At 36.6% G+C, this 15232-nt stretch overlaps 1 protein-coding gene across 1 annotated transcript in view; it reads left to right on the top strand.

Moving 5' to 3' along the window:
• LOC126470236 (uncharacterized) overlaps window positions 1-11318 on the top strand; it is a 173432-nt gene extending 162114 nt beyond the window's left edge. Inside the window, exons 3-5 of the mRNA XM_050097935.1 lie at window positions 4457-4565; window positions 6190-6417; window positions 9681-11318. Coding sequence (XP_049953892.1) covers window positions 4457-4565; window positions 6190-6416 — 336 coding nt within the window. The 3' untranslated portion in view covers window position 6417; window positions 9681-11318. The remainder of the gene's footprint in view (window positions 1-4456; window positions 4566-6189; window positions 6418-9680) is intronic.
• The last annotated feature ends 3914 nt before the right edge of the window (window positions 11319-15232 follow it).

Here is a 15232-nt window from a genome sequence, read left to right as displayed (position 1 = left end):
TAAGTTTTCTAAATAATCTTCTACATACCAAAGGAACAATTATTTGCATAATTACAATAACTGAAGGGAAAACTACATTCATTTTTTCACATTAATGGTGTCTTTAGCACAAAAGGGGTCTACAATGCAAAGTAAAATGTGAAAACAAACTGAAAGAGTTTCTCCTTGCAACTCCTCCTTTTGAATCGAAGATTTTCATTTACTGTAATGTGTAAAACTTAAAAAAAAAAAATTAGAAGTGTTCAACATGTAGCCATATTTAAAAATTAATTTGCGATGTGAATGTAAAAATGACTCATTCCACATCATCAATTTTATTGTGCAAAATGGTCCATGGAACTAATTCACCCTCAATCGTTTGGATGAAATTGTGTGGTCCATGCTACTGAGTGTGTTTAATCTTGCTGCTCAGTAGGCCATAGTGCATAAACAAGGCTTTTAAAAAAGTTGATTCAAAATAGCAGCATATATGCTACTGCCTAATTCATTGAGGTGACAAAACTCGTGGGATACCTCGTAATATCACACCGGACCTTCTTTTTTCCCCAAGTAGTGCAGCAGCTTGATGTGATGTGGACTCAACAAGTCATTGGAAGTCCCCTGCAGAAATATTGATCCATGCTGCCTCTATAGCCATCCATAATTGCAAAAGTGTTGCCAATGCAAGAACTCACCTCTTGATTATGTCCCATAAATGTTCCATGGAATTCATGTCAGGCAATCTGAATGACCAACTCATTCACTAGAATTGTCCAGAACATGGTTCAAACCAGTTGCGAAAAGTTGTGGCCCTGTGACATGACACATTCTCATCCATAAAAGTTCCATCGTTGTTTGGTAACATGAAGTCCATGAATGGCTGTCTCAGAATAGCCGAAAATACCATTTCCAGTCAGTGATCGGTTCAGCTGGACCAAAGGACCCAGTCCATTCCATGTAAACACAGCCCAAACCACTATGGTGTCGCCACCAGCCTGCACAGTGCCTTGGTGACAACAAGCGTCCTTGGGTTTGTGGGATCTGCACAGCATTTGAACTCTACCATTAGCTCTTTCCAACTGAAATGTGGACTTGTCTGACAAGGCCATGGTTTTCTAGCCCTTTATGGTCCAACTGATATGGTCACGAGCCTAGGAGAGGTGCTGTAGGTGATGTAGTATTGCTAGCAAGGGAACTTCTGATGGTCACCTGCTGCCATAGCCCATTAATGCCAAATTTAACCACAGTCTCCTAACAGGTACATTCGTTGTACATCCCACGTTTATTTCTGTTAGCACTGACAACTCTACGCAAATGCCTCTGCTCTTGATCATCAAGTGAAGGTCGTTGGCAACTGTGTTGTCTGTGATGAGAGGTAATGGCTGAAATTTGGTATCCTCAGCACACTCTTGACATTGTGGGTCTTGGAATATTGAAATCCCTAACAATTTCATAAGCAGAATGTCCCACACATCTAGCTCCAACTACCCTTCCGCGTTCAGTCTCTGTTAATTCCCGTCATGCGACCGTAATCATGACTGAAATCTTTTCACATGAATCACATTAGTATAAATGACAGCCCTGGAAGTGCACTGCCAATTTATACCTGCTGTACGTGATATGACCACCGTCTGTATATGTGTGTATCACTATCCCATGACTTTTGTTACCTCACTGTATGCCTCAGGAAGTATACATGTGTTTCTCTATTGCCAGCATGTCTTAAGTGGAAAGAGTAGAGATTGCAATTACATACTGTTCTGATTTAGATTGTTGCCAAATGGAAACTGATTTTTGCTTTTTGTAGGCACCCATATTCTCACCGACTCTGCTGTCATATAAAAAATGCTGTTATTTAATGTATTTAGCATAAGCACTTTGGTGCTTCACAAAGTATAGCTTTTAGCTCAGTGATCCTATCAGACATTAAAATCAGGAAGATAACCACATTTAAATGTTTACCCATTCCATCACCGATATGCCACATAGAACTGTCCAGTATCTCGTGATATTTAGAGAGATTGATAGTTCCTTGTCTTTTAATAGACAAAAAGTTATATGTGTTGGCATTGGTCTAGGTTTACATTTTGAAGATGGAAAAAATATTTTTTTTCTGGACCTGCTGTATACTTTCACCATCTTAGAAAACGAAAATGTCATTACATGGATTGAAAGACTCCTAACAAGGAACGTGCTACACGTACAACATAAGTGTGCCTTGTGTAAGTATCCCAGAATGCAACCCCTACTTCAAAATAATAAGTAACCTTGCAATCCCTTTTCTATTTTTTACAGGACTCGAAGTGGTTCCCTTAATTTATTCCTCTTCCACTAGATGATACTTTAACTGAATAGGTAATACACGTCTCTTTAGAAATGTGTGTGGGTTAGAGTATAGTATGTTGGGCAGCCTGATATGTTGAAAGGAGAGTTAAAATACAACAAAAACTTGTTTGACAGGTTGAGCATGGAGCCAATTTTACTGGGGTTTCCATTGAGGTAGCAGTCCTGTGTGCTAGCGACCACCTGACGTGTATTGGAGTAAAACTGAAAACATGACAATCAGAAGAGGGGTGTATTGGAAACCAAAAATTGTTCTTGAATAAGGGAAAAATGGCTATTCATGTTTCTGATCAGATGAGTGTGCGTGTATCAGCCCATTAAGGAAGTTCTAAAATGATATCAAAAGTTAGCATTCGTTAGCTTTTTGGACACAGCTGTTGTGAATGTGTGATATCTGTATCATACAACATGTGATGGTACAGAAAGTGTCAATCATGATATTTTGGAAACAGCTAGCACATCATTCACATGAAGAAAATCCAGGTGGTATAGATATATGAAGAAGCAAACACGATTGGATAAAAGGAAGGAAAGGTGGTTGATAAAGTGCATAGATATTGTTGTGAACACAACATTCAGGCACAATGCACAAAATTACTTTGTTTAACAAACAATTTTATTTTCACACCACACAAAAACTGGGAACACAGGAGACACCCACAGATAAATTCAACAGATCAGGAATACATGAACTCGCGTGCAACATTTGCCAGACAGTATACATAGGACAAACATGCAAGAACTTTAGAACAAGATACTCAGTGCCCTAAAAAGTAACAGCACCAATAGCACATTTGCTGACCATCTAATAGTCCATAACCACCACCCAACTACAACAGCGACAGATTTAAAAATACTGAAATCCTGCCACAGTCTATACCACAGACTGACGATAGGAGATAACTTCCACATTCAGAAGGCAATAGCAAAAGGCAAAAAAGTTTTAAATGAGATTACTACACTCTGTAATCACACATTACTTAACACACTAAAGGAACTTTGCAGTGCAGTGCCCCCAGAACACAAAAGGTGGAGGATAACTCACAACAAAACGTGTGTACTGACAAACATATACACAAAACATTTTGCCACACAAAAAGCACATTTTTTTTAAAAAAAATAAAGGGATGTGTTAACTTGCTGATGAAATTCACATTTACATCATTTGGTTTGCAGATGACAAGCTATCAGTGCAGGACACCATACAGATGGTCCTACAAAACCTTATAGTGTAAAATCACGGTAAGAACAAAAATGAACAAAAACTTCCTACAGGCCTGACTTTGTATGCATCAGTTACAACCTAAAATATGTTCACTTTTTATAGTTTTCAATAAACAAAACCCCCTGATGATGGCACAGAGGTGCAAAAATATGTTTGGGTAACAAGAAAATACATTTTTGTGTAAAAGGTGGAACCTATATCCAATAATTTAACTGCAAACATGGAAAGAAAGATGAGCTGCAGATCCTAAAGATGGATGCAGATAGAAAATTAACTCAACAGTTGGTTTCCTTTTATAATTCATGAAAATCTAAACTACTCCTTTGTCCTGCACTGATGATGTCCATATGAAAAGTACAGTGACAACCTCCACAGTCTGACTTTGTCCAAAAGTAAAGTTGACTGTCAGGCCCAGGGGACTGACATCACCCAAATAGTGTGTTCATTGTGAGTCCCATGGAGTGGATAATGCGCTTAAAGTGTTAATAAAATGATAATTTTGTTGACATTAAGTGTGAAGCTGCAAATTCACAATGTTTCTTAAAAATTTTCCATCTGACAAGAGTTTGACAAAAAACAATGAAAATATTTCATGGGGGCTATCAGTAAAATACTGAAAACTTCTTTCTCAGCCATACAAAATGTTATCCATATTATGCATCAAAAACTAATTAGGAGTAACTAGGGTTTTTCAATAGCTATTACAGGTAGCATGCAAGGGTGCTTAAAGTGAATGCATCAGACCAGTGTCTTTAGTTGTTACACTCAAAACTACCTGCATTTGATTTTATTATCTGACTGTGGTGTTGATACTAAATTTACCATGATATTGTAATTATTAAACAAATTAGATTCTCATTTGGGCAGTAGCAGAATGTAAAACATTGAAGATTGTTGGCATTGTTTCAGATGCATATTTCTTTCAACGATTCTGCAACTACTACATTTGAGTACCCATCTGAAGCTTCCCTTATGGGTGAACTTGCAACTCCAGTATCTGGTGTGCCTACACCAACAGGTGAGATTATTAACATAAATTATTGTTCTTGTAGAAGTACATACTTTTGAACTATGTATGGTTCCTTAGGTTCCAGACGTAGTTTTATTTAATTATTTATTTTTAGTGAGTAAATCTTGATCTTTCAGTGATTGTGTGTTAGCTTGATAGTTATTTCATTCATTTGGTTGCTTGCTGTTTTAAGGAAGTGTGATATGATTTCAGTTTTACAAAGAGTAGAATATTCTAATCTTCCACATTTGTTAAAATTAATTTCTAAAAACTCAAAGCTATGCTTCATTGTAACAACATTAGTACCAACATCACACTATCACTTGATAACCAGGAAACACAACCAGTGGATACTATGTAGTAAAATAATTATTAGTTGTTGAAGGAGCATACATTATCATCATAGAGAAGATAATTTGTTTGTGCTCTTCATTTGAAGATTTATCAGTCACTATAATTGTTTTTGGATCTGACATAGTTTCTCAGATACTCTCTTGTGGCCTGAGAAGTGTCATATATTTGATATCAATAATAGTTTTTTGGAAGCCCAGGTTAAGATTGAGTTACTGTGAAAGCAGATCGTGTAAGGTGTCTTTGAAGCTGCTCTTGAAAGAGGAATTATGGTCTAGAGCAGTCTCTCTGTCTGTCTGTCTGTCTGTCTGTTTGTCCATGCGTGGCTCCTTTTTTTTAAATTATTTGTAGTGTTTTATTGTACAATGTGCATTCTGCCTATCATAAATTATGTCTCAACATTATGAATGACAATGCCGAAAAAAGTCTGAGAAAAGAAAGACTAATTCTTCTGTAAATGTTAAGGGAATCAAACATACTGTGTCATTACATTTCTGAAGAATTTTATAATCACTGCCTCATTTTACAGTAATTGACAATATCTAATACAAACATTGACAAAATATGTCTTCAGAGATAGTATTTCATTATCCTGACATTAAGGTTCTTAATTTCATGGAAGTTTTTGAAAAGGAAGACCATCAAGCCGATCAATGATGTTTACTTAATAAATACTGTGTAACAGAATTGTTAGTGTGTAGAACATGGTCTCATTTTTTGCATTACTGAACACACATGCAGAAGAAAGAAGTGAACTTAATGACTTCATTATATTTCAGTGCAGCTGAAACCACCAGTTCCTCCGAAACCTCAATGCCTTATTAATATTAAAACTTTACCTGTAGGAACTGAGTCACTTGTTTGAGATCAATAAATTTCCTCTTAATAGAAGGTTTAGAAACTATTAGTTCATCCAAACTTGTATGGCAACTCAATACTGTAAAAAGCTTTCTTGTTGTATTCCTATATAAATATCAACATACATTCTAGCTTAGTATTTATGTATGGTGATAGTGTTTCATGAATTAGTCCATTCTGATAATTGTGTAGCAAAAGTAGGTAATACTGTTGACTGTCCTAAGTGATACCATTAAAGTTTGAACATCCTATATGAACATAAGTAGTAAACTGTTCTGAGGTTGAAAAATGCATAGCACTTAAATTATCTCACATTAGGGGTAACTCATTTCTTTTTTCATTTTAACTATAGTACTTTGGCAATGACAATGTGACTTGACTTTGTGGTTAGAATATTCCCTTCACTTGTAATACGCTTTTGTAGGTGGCAGTAGTCTTGCTAGTTACACACCAAGCAAAGTCGTACTTGGCACTGAAGGCTTCCAGCTTGGTGTAACTCGATCCCTACCAAATGCTAATCAGCCAGTCACCACAGACCAAGAAACCCCACAGAAGGATGAGACACTGGATACAGATCCACACTTGAAACCAGCTGAAGATGGAGAAACAATGGCTTGGAGTGAGGGTAACACTGCTGACCTACTCTTCTAAGGTAAAGATATAGTACTTTAGGAATTGTAATACTAAATTATGTTATTTAGTTAGTTCTTTTGGTTGGGGCAGTTCACATTCTAAGTGTGTGTGTGTGTGTGTGTGTGTGTGTGTGTGTGTGTGTGTGTGTGTGTGTGTGTGTGTGTTTTGCTGTCCAGTAGAAGTGTGTAGTACACAGTTCCTGATAAGAGCTGAAATGTCTTTGTAATTTATCTCTCATGTCCGCGTAAACTGTGTGTGTAGTTTGGAGGGGGGAGGGGGTGCATACATATCAGAAATCGTGCCTATTTTTCCATTTGAGTGTTTCAGTTTTGATCTCCAGAAATGTTGTTATTTACAACAGTTTCTGGAACTTCATTAAAAAACGTGAGGTCACAGGAGCATACTTAAGAGATTTACTTTGGACAACCCACAGTTATTTTTGCTTGTTTACACGTATAAGATGTACCAAGCTATCAGTTTTCTTTGTGGGATGTAATTCACCATGCTACATTCTACAAAGCACCACAGGGATATTCAGAGATAAGTGTAACTTGTCACAAATAAGTAGTAAAGATATTGTCCAGCTGAGGATTGTCCGGGCTGTGTTACTATCTTTTGAGTGTTGTGAAATGTAAATGAGCAGTGAACTTTCTTGCTAAAACCAGCCGAATTCCTAATAACTATGCAAGGAATTTCATTTTTTGGGTATATGATAAAACTATGAATCAGAAATGATTGTGTACTTTAGATTGCATGTTATCAGCAAGTAATAGACTGATATCTATCTAGAGATACTCTGATATGTGAGGCACATTCTGAAGTACATATTGTTTTGACTGTATATTCATAAGTATGGTGATGGATGCCTTAAAGACTTGTCACAAACTAAAGAAGATTGAACCAAATTGAATGTGTTCACAGTAGTAGATTGAGTACACACATGAATAATTCTGAAAATAGCAACACCCAGTATTGCCACAGTGAATCCAAACTTTAAAGTCCATATAGAATGGTTTCCTGACAACATGAGAGTACCTTTGCAGAGAGGTGGTTGATAAGTAGGTCCCGCAGCATCCACCTTAAATGATTTTAAAGGTCATTGTTATTGCAGCCACAGTTAGTAAACAGCCCTCACTCAGATGAATTTGAAATGGTAAAGTAAGTGCCAATACCCCTCAACATCAGAGTGTGGAATATGAGTGAGCTAGAACAGACACTCTGCAAGAAACTTGTTTGTCATATCATGACTTACAGCATGCCAAGTGCCAGAATTTAGTGTCTTCCCGTTTCAAGTTGTCCATTAACGGCCAAATATATATTGTAGGTGCCCTTGTTGCCTTAACCTAGCAGTATGCATTATGGAGTGGCACAGACCACAAACTGAAAATGGTTTTACAGGTGCCAGTGAATGCAATATGCAATGTCAACTGCTGAGTATTTAGTGCAATTTGAACAACAAGCATTACATCAAGGATATCCTATAGCTCAAAGTACTACCACTCTTACAGGGAATTCCAGTTGAAGAACAGATGCAGCCACCAATCAGGCTCAAATGTTCACCAGACACAGACTTGCATAGAAACTGTAATGAGGGAGGTTCTCCAGGAACATAGTGAAGTCCTATTTGATTCACTGTGATGAGACTCTGATTGCACCATGTGATGCTTCACACCATACTAAATTTGTAGCCATGCATCATGTGCAGTTGTGTAATCATAACTGTTTAATTTTATTTACCCACCCTTTGTATTAAGTGAATTTCAGTAATATGTGTCCATCTTAATGTTGCAGTTTTCACAAATATTTTGTTTTTGAGACTGTTATGGTCTATTTAATATTGACGGCATTGCAGTCAGGAGTAGTGGGGTTCAAGTCAACGTCTCATCATTATGTGGATACCTTAAAACACTTCTGGAAAATTACAGTATGGTTCCTTTGAAAAGGAAAGGGCCAATGTTCATTCTAAGTTTGTACCTTATCTTCAGTGAACTTGTCATTGATGGGATTTAAAACCCTACCTCTCCTTTTGAAATACAGACAAAAGCCTTTTTGCTATGTGAAGTGAAACGTAGTGAAGGAAAAGTCGGTGTAGAACAAAAAAATAGAGTTGAATCAAAGGAGGTTTTCTTTTTACAATATACAGGGTGTTACAAAAAGGTACGGCCAAACTTTCAGGAAACATTCCTCACACAAATAAAGAAAAGATGTTATGTGGACATGTGCCTGGAAACGCTTAATTTCCATGTTATAGCTCATTTTAGTTTCGTCAGTATGTACTGTACTTCCTCGATTCACTGCCGTGATTTCATACGGGATACTCTATCTGTGCTGCTAGAACATGTGCTTTCACAAGTACGACACATGTGGTTCATGCACGATGGAGCTCCTGCACATTTCAGTCGAAGTGTTCGTACGCTTCTCAACAACAGATTCGGTGACCGATGGATTGGTAGAGGCGGACCAATTCCATGGCCTCCACGCTCTTCTGACCTCAACCCTCTTGACTTTCATTTATGGGGGCATTTGAAAGCTCTTTTCAACGCAAACCCGGTACCAAATGCAGAGACTCTTCGTGCTCGTATTGTGGACGGCTGTGATACAGTACGCCATTCTCCAGGGCTGCGTCAGCGCATCAGGGATTCCATGCGATGGAGGGTGGATGCATGTATCCTCGCTAACGGAGGACATTTTGAACATTTCCTGTAACAAAGTGTTTGAAGTCACGCTGGTACGTTCTGTTGCTGTGTACTTCCATTCCATGATTAATGTGATTTGAAGAGAAGTAATAAAATGAGCTCTAACATGGAAAGTAAGCGTTTCCGGACACATGTTCACATTACATATTTTCTTTCTTTGTGTGTGAGGAATGTTTCCTGAAAGTTTGGCTGTACCTTTTTGTAACACCCTTCTTCTTTTTATGTTGTTTGGTACTAACTAAATTTAATTTCTTAGAATACACAAGAGAGCAAAGGAATTTTTAGAAAACATGCCAGGTCCAATTGTTGCCTCTTATCTCTCACTGATTCTTATTAAAAGTACCCTCCATATAACAAATATGCATATCTCAAATTTGTGACATTTGTGTTTGTATTTATAGTTTACCACAAGTGCCTTATTCTGATTGACTAATTTGCTTAAGAATGTGATTTTTGTCTATTGACTGTAATATTGTTTGAATTTTGAGCATTTAGGATTGTAAACAGAATTCAGTTATTTCTAGTTTTAGTCTGTCATTACTGACATAATGTGCTTATTATATAAATGTCTCTTTTGTTTTTTCAGCTGTCTTTGAAGACCATTTAATATTTAGTGAGTGCAGCTCTTGGTGAGCTTGATGGAAGGTTGCTTTTAACTCTAGTCTTCCAGAGAAGTATTGGAAAAGAAAGTGATCAGAGAGTGATAAGTCATGAGTGAAGTTTTTGTATGAGATTTTATCTAAAATTTGTATATTCATACTTCTGTGGCTGTTGAATCTTACCTGTTGTACTTTTTTTTTCATTTTATGACGTTTGCAAGTATAATCACTCCTCTCATTGCCCAATGCATTAGTAAACTAGATGTTCAGTCATTGTTCATTAAATTATTCTGAGATGTTGATTTAGTTGTACTTGGTTTAAAGAAGCCAAGGAGTCAATTCCATATATTGAAATGGTATATTCTAAGTGGCTGATAGTTTTTGCTAGGTGATATTTAATGTATGAAATGCCATGTAGGAGGGATAAAATTACCAGTATTGTGAATATTTGTAAATGTGTGTTAGTGCTACGTGTGAGAATTCAAGAAGTATTCCAGTGTTATATTTTCATCATTTATTATGTATGAAATTATTATTTTGCCTAAAAATAGCACTCCAGTGTTTGACTGTATGTAGATGATTTATGTTCCCATATTTTGTGTGCAATGTGATGTATGTAGCTTAAGTATCTGATCATTAGTGTTAAAGACTGTCTAGTCATGTGTAACCTAAATAACTTAATAATTTATAACTTTACATACCTGAAATGCATTATTATGCAGTTGTCTGCTGCTCGTGAAATTGTACAAATTTTTGAAACAGATGCATTCTAAAAATTCTGTGATGCATTGTTCAGCACTTTTTTTATATTTCGTTTCTTTTTAATACAATCTGGAAAGATGGAAATTTTGAATAATATTTTTGTAAATAAATATGTAACAAAGTTCCTGTGATTCTTTATATTTCGAGTGTCTTGATTCCATTTGCTATTGAATCATAGAGCATTTGCTTTGTGTATGAAAGGTGTAATGTAATGTTATAACTTTGATGTAATAGCAGAAAGTGTATGATATAAGTTTGTGCTCAAATAAGTTTTCAATATTCTGTGTATGCAAAACCATGTATTCACCGTAGTTTACATAAAGTGATGGTGTTCAAAGAGGTATTAGAAGTGACACAACAGTGTTTTGTATGTATACCATATATGTTGCTCTATCTGTATCTAGGGTGTGACTTTAGAAGGAACACACAAAGTGTGGTATAGTGATTAATTCTTTTTATATTCCATGGGAAAATATTGCGCATTTTGCAGAAGGCCACACTTCCTTGCTGAAAAATTTATTAATAACCTTTTTAACAGCTAATTTAAAATTTAGTAAATAACAGTACTATTATACCAACTAAGACCCATTAATTTGCATTTTCAGTCATGTAGGTTAAATGTAGTACCACTTGTTTTAAAGAAATTTTATTCACTTTAAACTGTTTAAGCTGTTATTGTCATTTGAATTTGAATGTAATATTCTGTGATGTATGAAAAATATTGTGTAGTATGTAATATTCACTATAGTCTTCAAGTTTTATTTCCATTTACACAGAACAATATACATATTGCATGTCTTTGATATATTTTGTGCTTATTGTACATATGTGATCTTGTGATTCCATTCCAGTTATTTATGTATCAGTTTATTAAGCACCAATTATTTATACTTGGCTGAACCAATAAATTTTTTCTCCTCAGTATTGCTTGGATTTAATATTTATTTGTTATACAAATTATTGTTGGTTTTCATAACAGGTGGCTGCAGTGAAAAAAAAATCTCTATCTATATATATATATATATATATATATATGTGTGTGTGTGTGTGTGTGTGTGTGTGTGTGTGTGTGTGTGTGTGTGTGTGTGTAATAACAGAACATTTCATAGAATTCTGGCAAAGTTACTAATGGCTACACAGTTAACACTGAAAGCAATTCAGTTCACTATCTCATATGATTGATGTGTTTTGGTGATGGCACACATCACTGATCCAATAGTTAATGTTTGTAAGTGTTAGGACATTCTGTATGCACAACTAAAAGTCATTGTTTTTTATTTTCATCATGCAATTACAGTATCAATGCCACCATCACAATTCTTGTCACTACCGCCAAAATATTGGCATTATCTGCTGGTACAAATTTTGCTTTTATAACCAAACTACCGAACATGGGAGCTTGTGAGTGGTCTGCACAAACAAGTGACAATACACCCCCACCCCCCCAACCTTTCCTCATTGCCACTGAAAGTAATTTGCATTGAGATAGTGGCAGAGAGAAGGTGGCGGTCTTCTTTTAAGGGGCCTACATAATAGATGAAATGGCCAGATTGTTTAAAATGTAGTCCTTTATTTTTGGTAATTACTTGTCATGGCAGTATAGTAATACGACCATGATCTGTAATGTATTTGTACTAAATTTAGAGCTGGAATTAGCTAGTCATATCAAATAACTGTGCATAAAATAAGTCCTCCATGCGTAGAATACTTATAAATGGTCACTATTAAACTGTTTCTTAATTTCTATATCTAAAACAACCACTTCATTGTATATATTGTCAATTTCAGTTTTCACCATATCATATATATGTTGGTATCTGCAGTGGAAAGATAAGTTTGAACCACCAGATTAGTATATCATATCTCTGAATGTACAGTGTTGAAAGTAAGTCATTTATTTTAGCCAGCGTCATATTTGTCACACTAAGAAAAATGAGGGTTTTTCCAAGATAAGAATAGAAAGATTTCCACATTGCCATGTGTGGTATGTTTGTAAAATTTGCAAGATGTAATTGCTGTACTCCCCTTTTAGCTAAGTCAACTGTCTGAATTTTAATTGGCAGTCGGGCTCAACATTCATGACAGCATGGAAGACAAACTTACTTCCAAGGTACAGGCAAGAAGCTGATTAACTGTGTGCCTTCTGAAACGTGCCCTATCTACAATTCTCAGATTTTAATCAAAACTCCCACCAAAATACTGTTATTAATATGACAAAAGTAAACAAAATTCACACAGATTTGACAGCACTAAGTTTATAGTATTTTAATCCCAAAGCAAGATTATTCCTGCAGACCTAACCACACCCATTCTGCAGCTGTATTCATCCAATTAACACCTTTTTCATAAATTTTGTCATTGCTGGTAAGTTCCTTATGTTTGGCAATAATTTAAAATCATCCTCTGGTGATCTAAATAACTCCAGTTCCACAAATTGTCTTTTATTATAGATCATATATTGCACATGTGTTCGCACACCCACACACGGGACTACTCACTTATTTCCCAAAGCAAATGGCAGGTGACAAGCATGCACGTAAGTCCTAGATTAAGGTGGAGCAATGCAGGGGAGAAGAGGTGCACTTTGGACAGCTGCCACAGTGCTGCTTCGCATCCAGGTATAGTGGAGCCATGGAGCTGCGCATCAGACAGCAGGTTTACTTGACTGTGTGGACAGCAAATGCACAAGCTTGCCAATCTGCAGGATTTCTCAAACAATTTTAATGAAACTCCTCGGGGGGAAAAAAAAAATTCTCACACTTCTCAGCTTCTACTTCTACATCTACATGGTATCTCTGCAATTCATACTTAAGTGCCTGGCAGATGGTTCATCGAACCATTTTCATACTACTACTCTACCATTCCACTCTCCAATGGCGCGTGGAAAAAAGGAACACCTAAATCTTTCTGTTCGAGCTCTGATTTCTCTTATTTTATTATGATGATAGGTGGGTGTCAACAAAATATTTACGCATTCGGAAGAGAAAGTTGGTGATTGAAATTTCATAAATAGATCTCACCGCAAAGAAAATCGCCTTTGTTTCAGTGACTGCCACCCCAACTCGCGTATCATATCAGTGACACTGTCACCCATATTGCACGATAACACGAAACGAGGTGCCCTTCATTGTACTTTTTCGATGTCCTCTGTCAATCCTACCTGGTAAGGATCCCACACCACGCAGCAATGGTCCAGCAGAGGACAGACAAGTGTAATGCAGGCTCTCTTTAGCGTGTTTGTCGCATCTTCCAGGTGTTCTGCCAACAAAGCGCAGTCTTTGTTTCGCCTTACCCACAATATTGTCTATGTGGTCTTTCCAGTTTAAGTTACTCGTAATTGTAATTCCTAGGTATTTGGTCGAATTGACAGCCCTTAGATTTGTGCGATTTATCGTATACCCAAAATTGAACGGATTTCTTTTAGTACCCGTGTGGATGACCTCACACTTTTCTTTGTTTAATGCCAATTGCCACTTTTCGCACCATACAGAAATTCTCTCTAGATCATTTTGTAATTTGAATTAATTGTCTGATGATTTTACTAGATGGTAAATTACATCGTTATCTGCAAACAATCTAAGGGGGCTGCTCAGATTATCACCTAGATCATTTATGTAAATCAGGAACAGCAGAGGGCCTATGACACTACCTTGTGGAACGCCAGATATCACTTTCTGTTCTACTCGATGATTTACAGTCTGTCACTACGAACTGTGACCTCTCTGAGAGGAAATCTCAAATCCAGTCACACAACTGAGACGATACTCCACATGCACGCAATTTGATTAATAGTCGCTTGTGAGCAACTCTATCAAAAGCCTTCTGGAAATCTAGGAATATGGAATCGATCTGAGATCCCTTGTCGACAGCATGCATTACTTCAGGGGAATAAGTTGCAAAAGAATGATATTTTCTGAATCCGTGTTGGTTATGTATCGATAAGTCATTTTCTTCAAGGTGATTCATAATGTTAGAGTACAGTATATGCTCCAAAATCCTACTGCAAATTGAGGTCAGTGATATGGGTCTGTAATTCAATGGGCTACTCCTATTTCCTTTCTTGAATATTGGTGTGATCTGTGCTACTTTCCCGTCTTTAGGAACAGACCTTTCGTCAAGTGAGCTGTTGTATATGATCGCTAAGAAAGGCGCTATTGTGTCTGCATATTCTGAAAGGAACCTGAGTGGTACACCATCTGGACTGGAAGACTTGCCTTTTGAGTTGTTTTGCAACACCTAAGATATCTACTTTTATGTCACTCAAGCTAACTACTTTTCTGGTTTCGAATTCTGGAATATTTACTTCATCGTCTTTCATGAAGGAATTATAGAAAACTATATTTAGTAACTTTGCTTTAGTGGCACTATCATCGGTAACATTTCCATTACTGTCACACAGTGGCGGTATTGACTGTTTTTTTGCCACTAGTGTACTTTACATACGACCTGAATCTCTTTGGGTTTTCTACCATATTTTGAGACAGTGTTTCATTGTGGAAACTATTAAAAACATCTCACATTGACATCCGTACTAAATTTCAAACTTGTGTGAAACTTAGCCTGTCTTGGGGATTTTGCATTCTTCTGAATTTGGCATGCTTATTTCTTTGCTTCTGCAACAGTGTTCTGACGTGTTTTGTGTACCGTGGTGGATCAGTCCTGTCTCTTATTAACTTATGCTGTACGACTCTATCTATTGCCATCGATACTGTATGTTTGAAGTTGAGCCATATCTGGTCTACACTTACATAATTAGCTTCGAAGGAATGGAGATTCT

The sequence above is a fragment of the Schistocerca serialis genome, chromosome 3, assembly GCF_023864345.2.
Source record: "Schistocerca serialis cubense isolate TAMUIC-IGC-003099 chromosome 3, iqSchSeri2.2, whole genome shotgun sequence".
NCBI classification, from domain to species: Eukaryota; Metazoa; Arthropoda; class Insecta; order Orthoptera; family Acrididae; genus Schistocerca; species Schistocerca serialis.
This window is presented reverse-complemented; position numbering and strand designations above follow the sequence as displayed.